Genomic DNA, 16,452 nt, shown 5'->3' on the forward strand with positions numbered 1-16,452 from the left:
CTTGGAATAAGGCAACATACCAGGTCAAAAGAACTGGGAAATACATTGGCAAGTGATCAATGATAAAGTGAATTTCTAGGCACTAGCCACATGATGTCAGCCATGGAAAGCCTGTTCACTTTGTTTAGATTTTTAAAAAAAGGCTGTATTTCTTGATTTTATGTTGCCACATTTAGGTTCAAGTCTCAGATGAATTCTGTTTGGTGCATTGAGATTACATATTTTATATCCATAAACTCAGAGGGCTTATATTTTAGTAATCAAGCTTTCTAAATCAACACACAGCATATACAGTTGGGAAAAAAGGATTTTGGATATATATTTTATTTGACAGTGTTTTAGAATATCATACAGTAAACAAGATTTCTGTAAAAGTTAATTTATCCATAGTGGTGCGTTTCATAAAAATAGTTGCTCACTTACAGCCTTTCTGTGACTATTAATACATGGAATTATATTTATAGAGATACAGCTGTACAGGGTAAATTCACAGCTAACACTACACAGAAATATTATTTGGAATGGGGTTTAGATGATGTGCTGTCTTCACAGGTTATCGATTACAGCCGCATAAAGCAATTGCTGCACAAGTAGTAGCTGTGAACTGTGCAAATTAGAGTTTATGCAAGCGTAATCTCGGGTTGTTTTTCATTTCTTTTAACACATGGAAAATAAAAGTCAGAGGATACAGTACTGGGACGTGCAGCTACACTACAGAAGCATTGTCCAAAACCAGATTCAATAAATTAATGGCAAACTATATTGGATTTCTAGTCCAGGGGAGAAAGACTAATTGAAATTAAACCAAAATTGTATAAACCACTACATGTGTTTGTGCTTTTGTTTATGATGAATGGAGTTTCTTTGTCTTTATTTTTTCTTGAAAATTGGTTTGAAAGCTGCAAAATCCTTCATTTGAGACTTTCAACCACCATCTCTTTCCATCAAAGAATTCAACTCCATGTTAGATGAAAATTAAACTGTGGTATGGTAAGATAATGCAGTGCCTGAGACAGAGGAAGGGAGAAAAAGAAAGTAAGAAGTAGAGAAAAGCAGGGGGCAAGAATGAGGGATGGAAGAAGAGAGAGAGAGTGGAAAGGTAAAGAGGAGGGAGAAGAGAAGGAGGGGAGAGAAAAAGACAGACAGACTGACAGGGGGACAAATAGGGTGAAATATATAGTGAGAGACAGAGAGACACATAACACACACAGAGGGACACATGCCTAAGAATCAATCAGATTAGGCCACTGTCTTTTGACTCAGCCTGATGAAACTGATCTCCCTACCTTACTTCTTTGACTGCAGACTTGTAGATGGTAAGTGGTAAGGAAGTGTGACTTATTTGCATCTGAACTCCTATAAAGCATGGCACTAGTGGAAAGGATGCTATTGAAATAACTTACAATGGACTGAAGTCTCTTTTGAGCAGAGCACATTAAAAAGAAAGGTTTTTTTTTTTGGTGCTTTTAGAAGCCTCCATGTTGACTTCTCAAACATGTATTCATGAAGTGATTATCCATGGCAAATTTATCAGTGGTCACTTTTTTTTTTATTACAAAAAAAATCAAGGCAGAAAATGGTGTCTTAAGAATCTTGCTAGGAAATCAATCTTCCATGAAGAGTAATGCAAGGGTTTAGACATGCGTGAAAAAAATGTAGACTTGACTAAGAATTTGAAACAAAAGTAGATCAAGAGAAACAAAAGAAGGAGAAAAAGAAAGCTTAGAGGCAGAAAGGAACGATAAAATGTCTTTTAGTGAAAACAAATTGGTCATAACGATGGCTTTTATACTTGGAAGGCATTAAAACCCCAATAATGTAAGCTGGACTATTTCGTGAACATCTGCTCTTTCAAAGTAAATTAGAAGAAACAGAAAGATGGTAATAAAAAAGAGTGAACTATAGCACCGCTAGTAAGAAAGGTATCTGTCTCTGCTACTAAGAGAGGATAGGAAAGCCTTTTTTTGTAAGGAACTGCAGCTTCTCCACTCTGGATAATCATTAGATTCTGTCCTGTGGGTGTAGAAATTTACACCAGTTCTAATCTGTGAGCTAAGTCACCACATTCTAACTTGTGGCAAATTGTTTTCCAGGACACAATTTTCTGAAACATGACTTGGTTCCCCTTCTGTTCCCCTTCCCCTAAATGTACAGAAATAGGATTTGTTCACAAAATGGCAGTAAAAATGGCATCACACCAATTAATTTACTGAATTTCCTAGTCATCCTGAAGCCCACAGTGAATGAGGCTGCTAGTATCAGGTGTGGACTGTCCCAAAGTGTGTGCCATGGAAATATGTCATGGGTGCACAGTTCTGAATGTTTCAAAGAAACCCTTTAACCCCTGTCTAGATACGTTGAGAACAATTTATTTACAACACTTTAGCTCAGTTAAAAGATATAATCTTTTTCTTAGTTTCAGCTTGCTCCGTGCAGTTTGATTTTTAAGGCGATATTCCAGTTTGTGATTGCTTGTCCAGTTTCTTGATATAAAGTTTGTAATGACACCCAAATCCTTCATGCAGCGGGGGAAAAATACTAAAGCTACACTGCACTGTCTTTCTCCAATTGTACTTCATAATATTTTGGTTCTTCCATAGCTGCCCAAGTCCCTAACGTGGAATGGGGGACTTTAGGATCAGTTTTTAATCTCCACGGTGACTATATACTGCTCAGACTTATTGGATGCTCTGCATATCCTCATGGAATATGGTTCTGCGTTGATGCTTCCAGGCCTTGATGTCTCATGGATATATGTGTGTGACAGTGAAAATAAATTAAAACATTGTGAGACAGAACCTAAGAAGAATGTTCTGTGTTGATGTGAAATGGAGGGCAACAGCTGCATCGCTTATCTGCTCATGGCTGAAGTGTCAGATTTCAGTACACTAGGTAACTTGTCAGAACCAGGGATTTTCCAAGGTCCTGGTGAGACAGTTGCCTTCCGAGTTGTGGCGGTGGCATTGCGAGCACTACTAGGATGGAAGTGTCCCTTCCTTGGGAACTCGCTGTGTTTCCCGTCAGGCTCTCGCCGGCTGTGGTCCATATCGCTTGCGTACGGGCTGCAGCTATTGCTACCGTATGCCTTTGTAGCACCGAGTGATTCGAGCTGGCTGTGATCAGGAGCTGCTGCGGCCTTCTTTTCTGTTGGACCCAAAGCTCTGAGATCCTCTTTCCTCCCGAGAGATCCACCTCTGTTTGCGTCAGTGGCCTTGGATCTCCCACGTTGTTCATCATTGGTTCCAGCGTACATCGTCTCCCCTGCTCCCACTTCAGTGACAGTGATCTGTCCAATCACTTTACTTTCCAAGGGGGGCCTGCCACCCTCGGGTTTCTTGGATTTGCATTCAGACAATCCTTTGTTGGATGTCTCTTCATGCTTTGACCTATCAACCTTCTTAGGACTAGCTGATCTTTCCCTTTGTTCCCCTAATCTTTTCTTCTTCTGGCCGTTAGCTGAAAGCTCCTTTGGTTTTCTAACATCGTGTTCCCTTTTGATATCCCATGTTGGGTCTGGGCTTATCTGGTGGGAAGGGTCAGAGGGTGGGGCTAGATGCGATGAAGATAATGGTGAGATTATGTCTTCAAGGGAAGCCACTACTTCCGGCAGACCTGTGGAGGTGGCAGAGGGAGAACCCCAGGAGTTTGGTTCGTCTGTCATGACAACAACAAGAGAGAAATTGGATAAGAAGCTGTACCAAAGGTCAAACATTTTCCCGCGTTAAAACATTACACTCTTATTCTGTAAGTAATGAGTAGAGATTCTTAGAGACACTTCTATACTATAGATAGGAACAGGTTCAGAAAAAAACCAAACCAATGGTGCCTTTTCTTTGAAATCCCATTCAGCTATGCTGCCCCCTAACCCCCACCCCATCCCTCTACCTTGCTTCTTTGCCAAAAGGGCGACAGTATTGGTCTGAGGACATACTCTCTGCAATGTTCCTGAATGGAGCTGGGAGTTCTGCATTGCCCCTGGCCTATTCTGATCCCCTCATCAATTCTCTTTCTAGTTTTCTGCATGAGTCATCAAATCTGACAATTTGTTGGTGAAATCTTTCTACTTTCATGCATTTCTTACATGTCCATTGGACTGGGCAGTATCAATGTCCTCTCAAAAAAGAGGGAAAATGACTTTCTAGTATTTGGCATCACCAAAAGCAAATTATCTTCATTTCAACCCACACTTTAAACAAGAGATCCAGTTTTAAAAATTGTCAAAATGCTGTGTTGTCATTGAGCAATTAACCATCTTTCTTAAAAGTTGTTCATGGATGTCCTTGGATCTACCCTTTATTCTGAGACAACTGACGTTAGCTGTGGAGCTCAGCTCTAGTATTTTAGCCTTGAGGCCCTGTTATGGTGCCTCTGATACTGGAGTATGAGAAGACAAGAGAAAGCATATGGGGGGCAGAGTGGGAAGCTCCTAGCAAGATATCTAAACTCCATAATTCTGGCTACCTCCACACTATCAAATCATGGGCATAGGAAAGTATCTCCCTTAAACTGGAGTTCAGGGGATTTTTTTCCCATGAATGTTTCCCCCTTAACATTTTCTCTTGGTTACAATTTAAGCAAGAGGGTCCCGTAAGGAAAATATATCCTGGTTGTTAGTTAACCTGCTCTCTCTTATGTTCCTACGCTGATCTTCTGACCACTTTAATTATCATTATCATATATGCATTTTGAGCCCCTTGACTCCAAGACTTCTTGTGGCTAGGTTGAGTTTTTATGGAAGGCCCATCAACTACTTACTGTTGCTAGGCCACTTGTAGGTATTATGTAGTTCAGTATAAGAAATCTAGAAAAGTAATTTGCAATTTTGGCTTTACTGCAAACCAGGACAGCCTTGGTTATCTCAAAGACTATGAACAAAATTTATTTTAATTCACTTGTATAAAAATAAAACAGATTCTTGGCAGGGATAGGATGGTCTAGAGTCGAAATTAGATAAAAAAAATTTAGTGCAGCTACTCTGGAAAGATTGGAAACAACTGACTGTGGCTTTTAAAACCTAGGACCAAGAGAGTAGGTTAGGCACTGGCAGCATCTGGTTGGACTGTTGTGATAGTTTAAATTTTTATAGGATCTCTGTCACATATAACATCACATATGGTCTATTAAATTAGCTATCGTCAGATTATATTGTAGATACTGGGAAGAGTAGTAATTACTCCCTTCATTTATGGATGGGGGAATTAAAGCACAGAGAAATTAAATGATTTGACCAGGGTTACAGTGTGGTCCTTCCAGGATTAAAATCTGGTTTTCCTTATTCTTTTTACTTGCCAACAAAAGAGCCCTATATTTTAGCTTACACCAGCCTTGCAGATAGAGTCAAAGTATGAGGGATGTGAATGCCCAGAAGGAGACTCTTGGCAAACAGAATGGGAATTGTTGGAAGAGTCTACAAACATAATTATTGGTATAATTATCAGTATAAAACTTATCGGTGCTCACTCCTCAGATTAATCAGACTGACAAGAAGACACAAATCTTTAGCAAGTAGCAAAAGCAGGCCCAGCAAATCTACAAACTCAAATTTTCATAAAAACCTTGCCAAACAATAATAGGATGAACAAAAGTTTAGTTCGTTTTCCTTAAGGTTCTAATTTATTTTGGGACATGATAACTGCCTAATGCACTTAAAAAAACCTTATTGTTACAGTAATATTTCCATTAACAGAAGCAATGGTTTTCAGTGATATTTTTGACAGAAACTTCATAACCAGAAGAAAAAAAGAATATATAGGAGAACATTATAGAAAGTCAGATAAAAGAGGGAAAGGTTATAGAAAGAAAGAAAAATCATTAAATGGCCTAAGTTATGACATGTGCCTAAAGAGATCAAATATCTTCCTGAAAGCCTTGGGATAGAGGGAGAAGAGGACGAAGGCTGGGGAAAGATTCCAGGAGATAGCAATGGGGTCCAACTTGTTCTTGAACAGGAAAGATGGGGTCTGGGGAGGAGGGTAGAATACTGGACCGTTGGAGGAAGAGGAACTGTCAGCAGTTAGGCCTGTGATAGAGCTGGCTGATTGATGCCAGAGATTCCTTCCACAAGGAACAAAGCCTTACATTGGTGATGAAAGGCTTACAATTCAAAACTGTGATGGGGCCACAAATGAGTGGGTAGGAATTTCATTTGAAGCATAACAATTAGAAATCACCTGGTTAACAGATGCTTCCGTGTTTGATAGGGATAAGGAAGCAGAGGGCAACTGACTCCCTGAAGAAGAAGAGGGGATAAACCCTCCAGAAGAGAAGAGATCTGAAGACAGGAGGCAAATTTCAGAGACTTCCCTGCTTTGCCTATGAAGAAAATTAGAATCTACAGGGAGAGGCATTTTGTATCTGCCTCTCTGTATGTTTGACATGAGCAATTTTTTAAAAACCGGGATTAATCGTCATAAAGAAGTCTTGTTTCTAAGGGAATTCTTTCAGAGGTTTCACTCACTCACTTTCCATATAGGTGAATGGGCGAGCTAAGTGATATACCCAAACACTTACTAGGGAGGAGGTATTATCTTCTGGTCCATCTCTTGAGTTAAGTTTTCAACATTTAGCTCTTACTGGTTTCCATTTGCAGTACAAAAAAGGATCACAATTATACAGCGATCATAGAGATAAGCATATATTCAATGACTTATTCCTCAATGTTAACTGGATCTGAAGGAGATGAAGAATACATTAAATTATCATGGAGGTCCACAAGGACATAAAATCACAGAATCTATGAGTGGAGAGGGACCTTGGAGGTCAGTTAGTCCAACCCATGCCTATTAAGGAATCCCTTCTGTAGTATCCACCTGCAGTCATCTATTGTGTGTTTGGAACCTCCATTATCTGCTATGGCAATCCATTCTGCTTTTGGACTGACATCAAATCTAAATGTCTCCTTTGCAGCTTCTACCCATCATGCCTGGTTCTGCCCCCTGGAGTTAGGCAGAATGAGGCAAATCCTTCTTCCACATGACAGCCCTTCAAAAACTAGAAGTAGTCTGTCATGTCTCCCCCAAGTCTCCTCTTTTCCAGGGTAAGCATCCCCAGGGTAAGCAATTCTCTGGCATGTTCTACAATCCTCTCACTATCTTGATTACCCTCTTCTATACACATTTCATCTAGTTTATGTCCAGAACCTAACAGTACTGCAGATACAGCCTGGCCAGGTCAGAGTTTAATGGGACTATCATCTTCCATCTTCTACATACTTGGGCCTCAATGTTACCAAAGACGACATTAGTGTTTTTTTTTTTTGGAGGGTGGGGTGGGTGAGTGGGTGAGGAGGCAGATGTAATAACAGCACATATTGATTTAATAAATTATATATGAAATCGTTGCGAAAGCAAACAATAAACCAAGATGTCAGATGTATTTCCCTTCACATGCCAGTGACAAAGGATATAATCCAAATAAATTATATATTTAAGTTAAACTCACTTATAGTTTATGTATCTATATATGGTATATAAACTGCCATTAGGCAGTCAGGGACAGCAGTGGATAGAGCACCAGGTCCAGAGTAAGGAAGAGTCATTTTCCTGAGTTCAAATCTGACCTCAAACACTAGCTGTGTGACCCTGGGCAAGCCACTTCACTCTGTTTGTCTCAGTTTCCTCATCTGTCAAATGAGCTGGAGAAGGAAATGGCCAACCACTCTATTATCTTTGCCAAGAAAACCCCCAAACGACTCATGAAGAGTCAGATATGATTGAAAAATGACTAAACAAAAAATAACTGGATAATAATAATAACACTAATATTTATATAACATATACATTATATATAATACATTAATAATGTACAATATAATAATATATATATATAATACATTAATAATATATAATTAATAATGTATATTATATAAATAGCTCACTTCACTCAATGCCTATAACAACTTTGTCAAGTAGGTAATACAAGTGTTATTATGCCCATTTTACACTTGAAGGAAACTGAAACTCAGAGAAGCAAAGAAAATTGTTCAAGGTCACAAGGCTAGTAAGTGGCAGAGTCAGGATTCACATGAATTCTCCTCACTCTGCATTCACCATCCTTAATGCCCCTGAAGTGAGATGTAAAGCCAGCTTCAATAAGTAAATGGCTGTGCTCTTTATTTTCCTCTGGGGAAAAACTGACATGAGAAAAAGTAGTCTAGGAAGAGTTAACTTTCACCTGAGCTGAGACTTAAAGATTAATGAAGATGGAGGGCATGGAAGGAGAGTCATTACCCAGGATTCTACTTCATAATTTATCGAGGCTTTGGCAGGATGATAGCGTCCTGAGATATCAGTGGTCTATAGCGAATACCTAGTATGTTGCTTCCACTGATAATGCTGGTTGACACCTTCTCTGCACCTGATAGCCTTGGAGCAGCGGTTCTTAAAGTGTGGTCTGGGGACCCTTGGGGATCCTGAGACCCTTTTAGGAGTTATAGAAGGTCAAGATTATTTAATAATAATACCAAGCTATTTTAATTTTTAATGCAGTAAATATTAATGGAGATAATCCACAAAAACAAAAGCTGTTTGGGGTCCTCAACAATTTTTACTAAAGTAAAGAAATCCGGAGACCAGGAAGTTGGAGAACTATTGCCTTAGACAGAACACTAAGAGGTTAATTAACTTGCTCAGATATAGGACCCCATGGTCCTAGCTCTGAGGTCAGCTGTTTATCCCCACACCATGCTGCTTCTGATGTGGGGTACAGAAAGCTGAATACAATTTAGTCTTTGAGCTCCCATGTAGCTCAAGTTCCATGACCTTACGACCCTCAGGTTTCTGTCCTCAAAGCCCCTCCTTTTCGGTTGGAGAGAAAACAAGTACAAGGCAGAATACAGTTAAGTGACACAAAAGAAAGGAGAGGGCTACAGGGGGAGGAAGAGAGGCATATGGATGCTCTGTGCTACGGGAGATGCAGTGATTTGTGCCCACTTCCCTGTCCCACCTGGCTTTGGAGAGAGCCAGCAAAGGGTATCTTTGTTGACTTGGATCATGTGCTTTAGAACAAATGTCTCAACATACCAAGGAGTCAAATTTTTGGTTTCTATCTCCTTGAGGAAGCAGACAATGAAAGATCTCACTATGGCTGTACAGAGTTTTAAAAAGCATTTGATTAAGGAGATCAAAATGTTGCCTTAAAGCTTGGGTTCTTAATCTGAGTTCAGTAAACATGTTTTTTTAAAAATTATAAAAATTTGTTTCTTTCATAAATCTATTTTATTGTATGCATTTAAAAACACTGTTCTACTGCCAAAGGAATCCATGACAAGTAAAAGGTTAAGAAACCCTATCTCACTGGCTCTTCTCCAGAAATGTCTCAGCCACGCGAATTAAAATCATACAAAATTCCTTTAAAAAGTACAACAATGGAGATGATGACCCTCTATTATAAAGTGAGGCATAAAACAAGGAGATGTAGGAATGCCAAATGTATCTGCCACTGTCATGGAGGATTTCTAGGATAGAGGCCAAATGGAAGAGGGATTTCCTAGAGGTGGTAAGATCCTCCAGATGCTGATTTCATCAAATTGTAAAATATTTAGGAGCTTCCTAAATGAGATCCGTAATTGCTCCAAAGATTTTGGCCTAGGGGCCAAGGGGATGAGGAGTACCTAATGTTCAGACCAGTAGTTTCAAATTTTTGGATCTCAGGACCCCTTTAACTCTTAAAAAATGGGGGTTCCCCCAGGACCTTTTAAAAACAGGTTATTATAGCTATTAGTATTTCTTATATTAGACATTACAATGTCATCTTATTATGAAAATAGTTTTGACCTCACAAACCCCCTGAATCAGTCTCCAGAACCAAAGGGTCCCTTGACCATATTTCAAAGGCAGTTGTATGCTGTTGTATGGACAGATAAAGTTGGTCCATCGTGCACGGATTATGGACAGATAATACAGTTAGAACACAGATTTGAATGGGCCCAGAGTTGAACTAGAGAAAGAGAGTAGTCTAATGTGCCTTTGGTAAACAGTAAAATGTTTTAAATAAGCCCAAGTGTCCCCCTAAAACAAATGTTCATTTCTTTTTAATACTGATATTCTTTTGGGGATATAATCATGGAAATATTAGTGTCTGATGAAATGAAGTTGTGGCTTATCCAAAGGGTAATGGGGAGCTATATTATGGTGGGCATTTAGAGACTTTAATATCATTGTAGAGGAGAAGCAATATAAAGTAGTTCAGATGTGTGACTGAAAAAAAGATTTGGGCTGATCATGTATGAGGGGTGATGGATGGACAACTTGTGTATTCTGCTAGGACCACATGATATCAAAAGAACAAGAAACAGAGGCTCTTAACTTGGGGTCCACGAATTTAAAAAAAGTATTTTAACCATTATATTTCAATATATTTGTTTTCCTTTGTGATCCTATGGGGTTTTTTTTTGCGTTTAAAAACATGATTCTGAGAAGGGGTTCATAAGTTTCACCAGATTGTCAAAGGGGTCCATGACACAAAGAAAATAAAGAATCTCTAATCTAGTGGAAGGCCCCTAGCAGATTGTGTGAAGGTCTGGTAGAGGATTTACATGAAGATGTAAGAGTCACACAGTACGAGAGAAAGTGGATGGGAGATCACAGATCAATAAAGGATTGAGGTATCTGGTAAAGTGCCTTTTAGACTGTTAAGAGTGGGAAGGAACCTTAATGAACCATAATAAGACAGATTCCCCCCCAAAAATAAAAACACCAGAAGCAAACCCCACCCAGGTCTAAGCAAAGAACAAGTTCTGAGTGAGCTAGACCTTCAGGGTAGATAAATAAAGAAATAAATTTTATATATATATATATATATATATATATATATATATATATATATATATATATATATATATATATATATATATATATGTATACACACACACACACACACACATTTATATTTATATGCATATGGCAATCAACACATCTTCTTGGTCCTGCCCACTCTGGTGAGGAAGGGACAATGAGGAATGCTGACCTATTAGACAGTTCAGGGACAAACAACTATTTTTTTTCCAATCATGGATCTATGTGCTTAGTAATTCAATAATAATAACAACTAATTAGAACCCCCCCCCAATCCCGATGTTTTAATGTTAAAACCTTAGGTGGCCAGATGGCCTGGGCTGTATCTGGCCTACATCTGGCACATGTTGCATGGATGGGCCTTAGTCATAGCTTCCCAGGATCACATTTAGGAGCAGATGGGACCTTTTAGGTCTTCTGGCGCCAATACGCCTGCCTTTTCAGTTGAAGAAACCAAAGCCCAGAAAAGGGAAGTGACTTGTCGAAAGTCAGAGTTAATGACAGATCCAAGACTAAAACACGGGTCTCTTGGCTTGAAGCTGAGACTGCTTTCTGCTCTGCTTCTCGTATAAAGCCTGTTTCCTCATCTAGTAAAGTAGGAGGTTGGACACTAGATGATCTCTAAGATCTTTTCCTGCTCTAAAGCATATGAGTGACGAACTCTTCAAAGTGATCTCTTTGGAGGCACTGAATATGTTTGAGATGAAAAAAAGGATCCATTTCCTTCCCAAATGAATTGAAATGGTGCCTTTTTAAGTTGGATCCTGGTTTGAGTCAATGTGAATGCCACTACTACTGAAACAGAAGGCCAACTAGATGGGGAGAATATTGAGATAGCCTGAAATATTGAAATCTATTTCTCCTAAAAGTCAGCATGCCACAGGAAAATATCAAAATGATTAGGGTGATTCAAAGGAGAATGATAGAAAGTAATTTGCTGTTCTAAAAGAAAACTTGAAGAACTGTGTTCAAACCCGACAGGCTCATTTGGACTTGTTCAACCGTCACTAAGATGATTGCTTTTCATAATAAATATAAACATGAAAAATGCATGGGTTTATCAGTTTGATCCAACAAATGAAGGATTTTACCCTTCTCTGCTATTTTTGGTGTGATAGTTACAGTCTAGAGGCATTGTTAATGGTCTTGAAATATTTATATTTTTTCACCTTTCTATTACCTCGGAGATATAAACTAGGGGTAATAAACATTATTTTTATTTTTATTAATGCAGTATTGGCTCATTAGGGCCTCATTTTAAAGCATTTTTTCATTTGTATAATTATAAGATCAGTCAACCTGCATGGAGTCACAGCTATAGAAGCATTACATGGATTGTAAACCTCAGGTTAATGGGAGGGTACCATTGTAAATTGCTAATAATGACTGTAACAAATATTTTGCATCCATAGAATGTGTACAGTTACAAAGTACTCTCACTTTCATGATCTCATTTGGACCTCACAACAACCTTATGAAATATATATATATTTTCCATTTTACAGATAAGGAAACTGAGGCCCAGAGAGTAAGTGGCTTGACTGAGTGCATTCAATCAACAAGGCTGAGATTTTGAACTCTGGCTTCCCAATTCCATGTCAGGTTATAAAAAGGACTGTCATGGGAATAAAGATGAAATGTCTCAAACCTTATGAATCTGGACTTATTGTTTGAGCTTCCTGTGCATGTGAGGTGGGTGGGGGGATTGGTAGAGGGAAAGGGAAGAGGGGAGTAAAAGGAGGCAAGAAAGAAGATTTATATGAAGTAATGAAAATTTTGAATTGTGTAACATTTGGAAAGAAAAGCAATACAATTTTATTGTTGGTTGAGTGCTCACGTGAAATGATTAGAAGGGTGCTTGAGAAGCCATCTTATTTCAAAAATCCTCCCTAGAAACCTGAAAAATCTATTATTAGAGGCTCCATCCCTGTAGGTTAACTTCTCACATTTATATATTGATTTAGGGTTTCTAAAGAAAGCTGGCTTGGAAGCCAGGAAGACCTGGATTCAAGTCCCACAGACTCTAAGTTGTAGAGAAGCTGCCAATTTGCATTAGTGGAGTTAATTTTCTCACTTGGGAATCCTCTCTATAATATCCCTGACAAGTGGTAAGTAGCCCAGAGGCTGCCTGATGCTTCCACTAAAGGGGATCTCTTCATGAGGCAGTCTGCTCCACAGTAGGACAGCACTAATTAGTAGGAAATTTTTAGTAAGCCAACAGGAGACTGGTGGTGTGGTGGATACATCACTGGGTTTGGAACCAACTGGCTTGGAACCAGGAAGACTCATTTTTCCTGAGTTCAAATCTGGTCTCAGAGACTTACTTATCTGTGTGACCCTGGGCAAGTCACTTAACCCTGTTTGTCTCAGTTTCTTCATCTGTAAAATGAGCTGGAGAAGGAAATGGCAAACCATTCTAGCATCTTTCCCAAGAAGACCCAAATGGGGTCAAGGAGAGTTGGACATGAATGAAAAAGGACTGCACAATAGCAACAGTAAGCCAAAATTTGTATCTCTGATACCTCAGTTCTACCTTCTTGGATCAAGGAGAACAAGTCAAGTCCTTCTTTCACATGAGTGTTTCAAATACTTGAAGATATATCACCACCAATGCTTTTCTTCTCTAGGTTCCTTCCACCATTCCTTGTATGGCATGGCCTCCACAGTTTACCATCCTGTTTGCCTTTTTCTAGACTCTTGCTCTCTCTCCAATTCAATTGTGGGCTCAACTTATTTTTTTCTACCTGCATTGTCTATCCCATCTATCTTCATGTAATGGACCAGCCTTCCAAATGTATGCCACAGTCTGACTAATATTTTGCATTTCCTGTCTGGATTGTTAAACTTGTCTCTTTTGTATACTCATAGCTTTCTCTGAGGAAACTCTGTAAGGTTCTGGGGCTTGAGCTACAAACAGGAGAACTCACTACCTATCAGGAATCCTTTTTCCTTTTGACCTTCATTACAAGACACCCTCCATTGTTTATAATTTCATTTATAATTTTAAAAACATTTCAATTATACTTTAAGATGGAGACATAAAGATAAACCATTAATACTGAGTGGTCATATTTTGAGGACTTAACAAGAACTTTTTTTTAAAATGAGGCAATTGAGGTTAAGTGACTTGCCCAGGGTCACACAGCTAGTAAGTGTGGAGTGTCTGATCTGAGACAGGATTTGATCTCAGGTGCTCCTGACTCTAGGGCCAGTGCTCTACCCACTGCACCACCTAACTGCCCCTAAGAATTAAAAAAAAAATTATTGCTATCTTTTGTTATATGTCACCTAAAATTTTCCCTATATCCCTCTTCCTCCCCTTCTGAGAGTAATGAATTTTTTAAAAGGAAAAAAGAAAAAAAAGAGGAAGAAAAAATTGACATAAAAAATAGACAATATAAGCAATGTTCCCTACTCATGGTCCCCATTAACTGCCCTTCCCCCATTCCCCCCAACAAAGTGGTGGGCAGGTAAGGAGGACTTTTAGATAGTAAAACGGAAATTAAATTTAGAAAATTAAAAAATAAACAAGTCATATAAAAGGAAGATGAGAGAAGCTGACCATCATTGAAGGGGCTTTTAAAAAATATTGACAAAATAATGCACTTTCCTCTCAACAGTATGAGAATAATATCTCACATATGAATAATAACACCACTAGATGTCCCAGTGGAGAGTACCACTTGCAAAAACAAGGAAACAGATAGAGGAGGGACAGGCAGGCAGCAACTGTCTCTTGCCTTGGGACTGGGGAATGACATTAGTGTTAAGTTTAACAGTCACTGGGGAAATACAAGATATTGTGCCTGTTCAGGGTACTTAACTATTTGAAGCTTGCACTCTACACCAGGTTAGGACTGAGAAGCCATAGTTTCAAAGCTTCAGTATAAGTTTGGAGAGAATATAGCATATTTGGGTGAGGAATAAAGTCAACAAATAGTTGAGAAGTAGCTGTATTGTGTATCAGAGCTTCCTCAAGTGGAAGCCAAATTGGCTGAATGATGTACTTCCCCTCCATAGCACCCTGAGGTATAGGCTTAATGTGTATTTACTGGACAATACAGCATTGAAGGGGTAGTTAGGAGTCGCAGTTGATGGAATACTGGGCTTGGAATCAGCGATATTCATCTTCATGAGTTCAAATCCAACCTCAGACATTTACTAGCTGTGTGATCCTGGCAAGTCACTTAACTTTGTTTGCCTCAATTTCTTCATCTGTAAAATGAGCTGGAGAAGGAAATGGTCAACTACTCCAGTATTTTTTGGCAAGAAAACCCCAAAATGGGGTCACAAAGAGTCAGACACAACAAAACAATTAAATAACAACAACACAGCATTGGAGTGTCATTGGAATGTCTGTCATTCATCACTCACTAATTCTAATTCCAATTAGTTTATCAGATTGTTTTCTATCATGAACAGCCAGCAGAGGGCAAAGCTTTGACAGAATAAGAAGTAAGGTAGGTTTTAAAAGACAAAGGGTGCCCCTGACCTTTTGTAGTGGATCTCTTCCCTTAGGGTTCAAATAATCAATATCCTTTAATAAATATATAATGATGATAATGATAATGAAATTAAATAATATCTATATATTGTTTACTATTCCCAGTCACTGGGTTAAGCACTTTATAATTATTATTTCATTTTATACTCATAACAACCCTAGGAGTCAGGTGCTATTATTTTTTCCATTTTACAGATAAGGAAATTGAGGCAAACAGTTTAAATGACTTGCCCAGGGCCATACATCTAGGAAGTAACTGAACCTTAATTTGAAATTGTTTTCCTGACTCCATACCCTGCACTCTATCCACTCACTACCTAGTAGCCTCTAATATTATATTAGATATATTAATATGTATATGTACATATTCAATTACTCCTAAGTAAAAGCAGTTCCCAAGGTGATTAAAAAGCAGTTCACAGAAGATAATCTCCTGGGAGGGAGATTAAAAACAACACAAGGAAGATCTCTGGGGGTCTCAACAACTCACCACCAGAGCCTTTGAAGCAACTTTTCTATTTCCTTGCATAAAAGACCCACAGCAGAATCCCAGATCAACTCAGCTTTGGGCAAAGATAACACAAAACTGCTCCAGATGTCCTTCATCCATAACTTCTTTGCTCATAACAATACTGGCTGGTGTTGTGGGAGACTTGGGGGGTGGGGTGTAAGTTAAGCCTCTCCAGTTACACAAGTATCTTGGTCCACAAAAAAGGGGTAGGAGCTCCTGCAGAGGATGGCAGAGTTGAGCAAGATGATGCAATGCCGGGTGCTGGGAGGGCAGGTTAAAATATGTGGGCACAAGGTATTTTAAGGAGGCTAAAGGATGGAGAAAGAGAAAAATAGGACTGCAGAAAAGACAACTATTTGCCTAGTTTCAAATTTTTGCTGGGGCTGACCTTGTCTCCAGCATCATGAAGGGTTAAAAGATTCTGACCAGTAGACATGTTGTGGCATTTGCCTTCCAAAGAGATAAGTTCATGGAAACTGGCACATGAATAGTTATTATGCAAAATTAGCACAATGAATTGAAAACAGATAATTTTCTTAAGGGGACTAACCTTCCTTTTGTTATCTTGTTTCCACTGTTAACTGACTCAGTAAATCTTTTTTACACTCAAAAATTAAATGATTATGAATTCTAGGATCAAACTA

General features: G+C 38.8%; 1 protein-coding gene across 6 annotated transcripts in view; it reads right to left on the reverse strand.

Annotated features, from left to right (window-relative positions):
- Positions 1-289: 289 nt before the first annotated feature.
- MAGI2 (membrane associated guanylate kinase, WW and PDZ domain containing 2) overlaps positions 290-16,452 on the reverse strand; it is a 701,300-nt gene continuing 685,137 nt past the window's right edge. For 4 of the 6 annotated variants that reach the window (XM_020984495.2, XM_078154538.1, XM_078154537.1 and 1 more), the window contains one exon: positions 290-3,654. In XM_020984495.2, coding sequence (XP_020840154.2) covers positions 2,852-3,654 — 803 coding nt within the window. In that variant the 3' untranslated portion in view covers positions 290-2,851. The remainder of the gene's footprint in view (positions 3,655-16,452) is intronic. The other 2 variants (XM_020984501.2, XM_078154542.1) reach the window with 1 other exon arrangement.

The sequence above is a fragment of the Phascolarctos cinereus genome, unplaced genomic scaffold (genome assembly GCF_003287225.1).
Source record: "Phascolarctos cinereus isolate Bilbo 61053 unplaced genomic scaffold, phaCin_HiC Scaffold_1;HRSCAF=81, whole genome shotgun sequence".
Classification (NCBI taxonomy): Eukaryota; Metazoa; Chordata; class Mammalia; order Diprotodontia; family Phascolarctidae; genus Phascolarctos; species Phascolarctos cinereus.